The sequence below is a fragment of the Schistocerca americana genome, chromosome 7, assembly GCF_021461395.2.
Source record: "Schistocerca americana isolate TAMUIC-IGC-003095 chromosome 7, iqSchAmer2.1, whole genome shotgun sequence".
NCBI classification, from domain to species: Eukaryota; Metazoa; Arthropoda; class Insecta; order Orthoptera; family Acrididae; genus Schistocerca; species Schistocerca americana.
Genome location: NC_060125.1, coordinates 169,076,951 through 169,083,314, shown reverse-complemented (window position 1 = coordinate 169,083,314; position 6,364 = coordinate 169,076,951). Strand labels below are relative to the sequence as shown.

The 6,364-nt window shown below is 41.1% G+C and overlaps 1 protein-coding gene across 1 annotated transcript; it reads left to right on the top strand.

The window, feature by feature from the left end:
* The first annotated feature begins 219 nt into the window (after positions 1 to 219).
* Positions 220 to 2,954, top strand: LOC124622824. The gene is made up of 3 exons (XM_047148615.1): positions 220 to 325; positions 1,964 to 2,185; positions 2,923 to 2,954. The coding sequence occupies exons 1-3, from the start codon at positions 220 to 222 to the stop codon at positions 2,952 to 2,954; spliced, it is 360 nt and encodes a 119-aa protein (XP_047004571.1).
* Positions 2,955 to 6,364: the final 3,410 nt, after the last annotated feature.

Here is a 6,364-nt window from a genome sequence, read left to right as displayed (position 1 = left end):
CGCCCGGTACAATACATTGGGCTCGATGGGGCCTCCCGCACCTGGCATCCACCTGACGCTGCCAGCAGACCCGCTGCTCCAAGCCTCTGCTGGCAGCGCTGCCAATGAAACACAAGGCGGCTTATGGGAGCTCCCGCACCCGGACACCAGCAGACCTGCTACGCCCTACCTGCCGCTCACCTGTGCTCAGTTTTGTTGCAGTTTTGCATGTGTGCCAGCATGGATAGTTTCGATACGGAAGCTTTTATATGTGAAGTTCAGGCGACACCAGCAATTTGGGACACATCATCCGTGGATTATTCGAACCGCGAACGGAAAAAAACGTGTTGGGAACAAGTTTCGGAGGAAAAGAATCGTCTTTGGAAGTGAAGAAAGAACTTGGTAAGTGCTTCAAAAACATTTTATTTTTCATTACTAAAGTTTACTGAACGCAAATACTTTGAACTTGAGGGGATCACGATTAACAAAATACTCTGAAAATTTGTCTCTCACTGCAAGTGCAGATCGACCGCTTCTGCCTGAATGGCCTGCACATTCATTGTTCTCAAAACCAATTACTTCAAGTGAGTCTTCATAGACGAATCCATCTCTTGCACGTACAAAATTATGCAAAGTACAACAAGCTTTAACTATATCTTGCGCAAAACCAATGCCCACATTTAGTAGACGACGAAAGATTCTCCACTTGTTGGAGAGGATACCAGAGGCACATTCCACATAACGCCTAGCCCTGGATAATCTGTAATTGAAGATCTTCTCGTAACTAAGATTATTTCCACCGTATGGACGCATCAAATTTTCGCTCATGCCAAAAGCCTCATCCCTTACCAACACATAAGGAAAAACAGCTGAATGTTTTTCTGTCAGTGGTGAAGCTTTCGGTATCTTCAGGGAATTGTTCATTAGTTTCTTGTAAAACAAACTGTCTTTGAAAATTGGCGAATCATTACTTTTTACATAAGCTCCGACGTCTACGAAAGTAAAGTTATAGTTAGCATCGCACACAGCGAGCTAAACAATCGAAAAGTAATTTTTGTAGTTGTAGTACAAGGAACCTGAGTGAGCAGGCTTAATCACTAGTACATGTTTGCCATCAATTGCTCCAATGCAGTGAGGAAAGTTGGCATTCTATTCGAAGGTATTTGCTATTTTTAACCATTCTTCTGTTGTCTGCATAGCTTTACTTGCATACAGTTTCTGCCATAACAGGATACACTTCTCGAACAATTTCTGTGATTGTTGTGTGCCCGAGACGGTATCCATAATGCAGTTCCATGAAAGAACAGCCAGTCGCCAGATACCTGTAATAAATTAGGCAACAATGAGTACGACAAGCGATTCGTATGACTAGTTTTCTTTTTATATAAGGTAAAATGCCACATGAAAGTAAACGCCTTTTCTGTGAAATATTAAAAGCTCTGCTATAATGGACGCAAAAACCAACAATACAAAGCCTCTTGCGAAAGTTAATTTTTCTGTATTCATCACTTTTCGATGTTTACTCGCGTCTACATTATCAAGTTTGCATGTGTACATCAAAATTGAATAGGTATTTGTTTTAGTGTCGCTTATCGTAGAAAAGTACCTACTGTACATCGTACTTATCGACTTAACTCAAGACCAGTTTCTCCCCTTTTTTTAATGAATTATTAGTAGTGTTTATCTTTAAGCGATAACACCATTCTGTTGCGCTTTCACGTATTTAAGAACTAACGCGACACGGAGGCGCGATTGCCAACTGTCTAATCAAACAATAATCAAAAGCATGGGACAGGGATCGCACGAATCTCAGAGGGTAGTACCAGCGCAACATGTCCGTTACAATTCGGATAATCACGAATACGTATCACTGAGGTCCGTATAATGCAGTCTCCATCGTATATTTGAATTTTTAAAAAAATGATGGGACTATTTCTGACAAATAACACAGATCGTGACAAAACGTGCACATATTGTGTTGCAGGCTTGGCGTTGCGGAAGAGGTGGAAGAATCTCAGAGGCTCTTTTGCGCGTGAGCTACAACGCAGGAAATCCTTAAAGTCAGGGTCGGGTGCCACAAGGAAGAGCCAATACATTTACTTTAACCAACTGTCGTTCCTTCGGACCGTTGTAAGCACAAGGGAATCTACACAAGCTGAGGATCCGGACGAAAATGAAGAAGAAGAAGAAGCTGCATCTCGTGCAGGTGCGGTTCCGTTAAGAAGAAATAGAAAAAGGAGGAAAGAAGATGACGAAGACCAACTGATTAAGCTACTTAATGCGAGTATTTAGCAAAGAGAATTACGGGAGCGGCAAGCAGAAGAGGATGAGGACAGAATGTTTTTGTTGTCTCTGTTAAGAAGAAATAGAAAAAGGAGGAAAGAAGATGACGAAGATTAACTGATTAAGCTACTTAATGCGAGTATTCAGCAAAGAGAATTACGGGAGCGGCAAGCAGAAGAGGATGAAGACAGTTATACCCCTTCGTGGTATTCCCAAGGAAAGGAAAATGGAAACGAAAATTAAAATAATAAGTGTGATAAATGAAGCTCAGTACGGACCACGCTATTTACAGAGTAATGTTCAGTCAGGACACTGGCCAATAGGAAATTATCGTCCTACAGTTTCCTGTCACCCTGTACCTGATGCTCCACTGCAGTAGCAAACTACTAACACAGTAAATTACTATCCACAACATGCACCTCCAGAACAAAATTACACAGTTACGTCTCCAGCTGCAGCAAGTGATGTTAATGGGTCAGAGTCATCAGACGTCGTTGATTTAAGTTTTTTTTTTGTAATATTGCTTTGTCTCATTTATAGTATTGCTTTAAGTTTAATTGTAATATTGTTTCAAGTTTTATTTGTAATATTGAATTTTATTTTGTAATAAAGTACTTTTCGGATTAAAACTGATAAAACGCTTATATGTATATGTTACAGTTACAACTCAAATTGCAAGTATCATTGCATAAAACAAATAATTAGCTACTGAGTAGACAGGTAGTTAGTTACCTTAACGTCACGAAAATCTTTTCTTCTGGTGAGATGGCTTTCTTGAAAACAGTGTCCTTTTTCTTCAGTTCATCTCGGCAGATCTCCACTAATTCTTCGAATGAACGTACTGACATTCTCACGTAATTAAAAAATTTATCACTGTAATTTCTTAAATCATTGTATAGTGTATGAAATAATCCGTTTACATCACGATCAACAATGAAGGGGTGTACCCAGAAATTCTTATTTCTCTGCATTCTCTGTGGACGACGCACACAAAGCACAGCTACTAGCTCCTTTACGTCCATTTCGACACTGAGCGCAGACTGAAGGAGTTCCCCCCTGTGGCGTCCCTGCTGGGAGCCGCACTGGCAGACCGCGTGCTGCCAGCAGAGATGCCATGGCATCCCAGTGCGGCATGGCCCTAAAGGTAGACTGTTGGATATTATTAAGTCATTGGGAAAAGTCTTTCTTCAAATGTAGATTTCACACACATTCATACACACAAGACCAAAGTCGTCTCTGGATGCTAAAGCGCATCTGATAAGCAGCAATCTCAGCTGTTTTAAGAAGTGGAGATGCAGAAGAGGTGTGGTGTGGGGACGGTAGGGATAGCATGATAAGGGCGAGGGAATGTGCTGTAGTGCTGCCTGTGGGAGTGGGCTTGGACATTGTAGAGACAGGATGGTGGGACCCAAGGTGCAGCATCTGGAGGTCGCCCTAGAGTGGGAGCAATGAATGAGATAGGGGCAGGTGGAGGACAGGATCTAGTGAAAGTTGTCGCCAGGGAGGTTACAGGAATGAAGGATATGTTGCAGGGATAATTTTCACTCACATAACTGAAAAAAGTTGGTGTTGGTGTGAAGAACACTGACTGCATTTACTCCAGAGACCTTGTTCCAACTTAGGTCATTCTGTCAAATTATTCGTCTAGTATCATATCTCACATACCATCTCCATTTAAAATCTTTCTTTCGATGAAAGCATTGTCAGTCACTGAAGTCAAGCACATGAGTTGGGTGGAATGCATGGCAACTGGGTGATCCAGCTGTGTCTGGATCACAATTTGGCGGTGGCCATACACGCAAACAGCCAGATTGTTAGTGGTCAAGCCCACATATAATGCCACACAGTGCTGTAGCTAAGTTGGTAGACCACATGGCTATTTTCACTCGTGGCCCTGCCTTTAATGAAGTACAGGGCTGCAGTAGGTGACAGTAGGAGCCTGTATGGAATATGCCTTGAATATAGGTAGTTTAGAGGGATATGATCCATAGGGTAAGGGGTCATGAACAAGAATGGAATAGGGATGGAGAAAGATAAAGCTCAGGTTGGGTGCATGGCAGAATATCAAAGTGGACGGGGTAAGCAGGATAGTGGGGAGAATATTTCTCGTTTCAGAGCACAATGAGTGGTTGTCAAAACCTGATGGAGAACATCGTTCAATTGATCCAGTCCTAGGTGGCGCTAAGTCACAAGAGGGAACTCCCCTGTGGTCGATCTGTGAGTAAGGGGGGTGGGGTGAAGGGGTAAGAGACTAGGGAAACATAGCATTGGAGATGGAGATCTATATATGTACAAGGTGGGGAGGGCAATCTTGATCCATCAAAACATTGGCAGGACCCTCAGCACATTTTAAGGGACTGCTCATCAATGCAGATGTGACGACATATATATTTCTGATTGTTGTTAAAGTGATGGATCAAGAGCATTCTCATCTGCCTTCTTTGAAATGTGAATTATTAAATTCTTCGTGAACTCTGAAATAGTTTTGTCATGGTTTACTCTCCTACGGACCTCAATTATTTTGGAGGAGTGTCATTTACTCCAGAGGCCTTGTTTCGACTCAGGTCATTCTGTCAAATTATTCATCCAGTATCGTATCTCCCATACTATCTCCATTTAAAATCTTTCTTTTGACAGTGTTATTATAAAGTTCATTTCCCTTGTATAGCACCTCTACACTATCTGAGCTCTTGATATTCATGCAGGTGCTTTCCTTTTGTCCTAAGGTTTCTCTAACTTTGCTGTAGGTGGCGTCTATCTTCATCTACATCTACATACAGCTTATGGTGCACGACAGAGAGTATCCTATACCACTACCAATCATTTCCTTTTCTATTTGCTCTAGTTATTCAAGTTTCTAAATCCTTGCATTTATTAATTTTAATTTTAATAACCAACAGCCTCAGTTGCAATGTTTACCTAGATTTACCTAGGTTTCAGTCAGGATAACCCAACCTTCTTCAGAATAAAAGTAACTACCGTTTGTCCATAGTGGACATCGTCAAGCTAAAACTACAAATCCATAAATTATCGTCAGACTGTAAAAACGTATCTGAAACTGCCTTGGCCTCACTTCGTGATCCCAATGCGGCAGCCACAAGTGCTGTACTGGAACTGACCATAGCGTCACGAGGCCCGCCTAGGTGGACACAATACCTTGTGCTTAGATCGACTGTCTTAACATAAATGTTAAAACAGTCGATCTAAGAGCAAGGTTGCAACTGAGGCTGTTGGTTATTAAAATTAAAATTAATATTTATACAGTTGCTGACAGGGCCGCAAAATGTTGAAAATATTTAAGTCCTTGCATTTATCCTTTAGCCATTGCTGTTTAGCCATTTTGCACTTTCTTTCAATCCCCATTTTTAGATGTCTGTACTCCTTTCCACAAGCTTTATCTGCTGCATTTTTATATTTTCTTCTTTCATCAGTTACACTCACTAACTCCTGTGTTATCCAAAGTTTTCTATTAGGCGTTATTTTTCACTCATTTCGTCACAGCTGCCTTGTCTTTTTACCCATTTGATCCTCAGCTGCATTGTTTTTATCTATTTGTTCTTCTGCTGCCTTCTCTGTTCCATGTTCTAAGCTACCCATTCGTCTTCTATAAATGCCTTTCTGCTCTTTCAGTCAATCATTTCCAAATGCTCTCTTTGAAACAATGAAAAATGTTTGGTTCTTTCACTTTGTCCAGGTCCCATCACCTTAATTTCCTACCTTTCTTCAACGTCTTCACTCTTAATATGCAGTTAATAAGTAAAATCTGGTTTTGCAATATCTCTTACAATTATACAAGAAACCTTAAACTTTCCATTGGCTCCAGTCTCTTCTACATATACAACCTTCCTATATTATTCTTAAGCCAAATGTTATCAATGATTAAATTATGCTCTGCGCGAAAATCTACCAGTGGCTTCCTCTTTCATTCCATCTCCCCATCCCTCGTCCCTGACCATTTCTTTTATTTTCCCCTATCTTCCTCTTATTATTATCGAAGCTTACTTAAATTTTCGACTTCCATAATTATTTGAGTAATAGATTATCTGGCCAGCCCAGCTAGCCACATGGTCTAACGTGCTGCTTCCCGAGTGGGAAGGCGTGC

Coding starts and splice junctions, on each gene's coding strand:
- LOC124622824 (XM_047148615.1), top strand. CDS start 220: ATGGATAGTTTCGATACGGAAGCTTTTATATGTGAAGTTCAGGCGACA. Junction 326..1,963: donor CCGCGAACGGAAAAAAACGT/GTTGGGAACAAG, acceptor ATTGTGTTGCAG/GCTTGGCGTTGCGGAAGAGG. Junction 2,186..2,922: donor AGAAGCTGCATCTCGTGCAG/GTGCGGTTCCGT, acceptor TATATGTTACAG/TTACAACTCAAATTGCAAGT.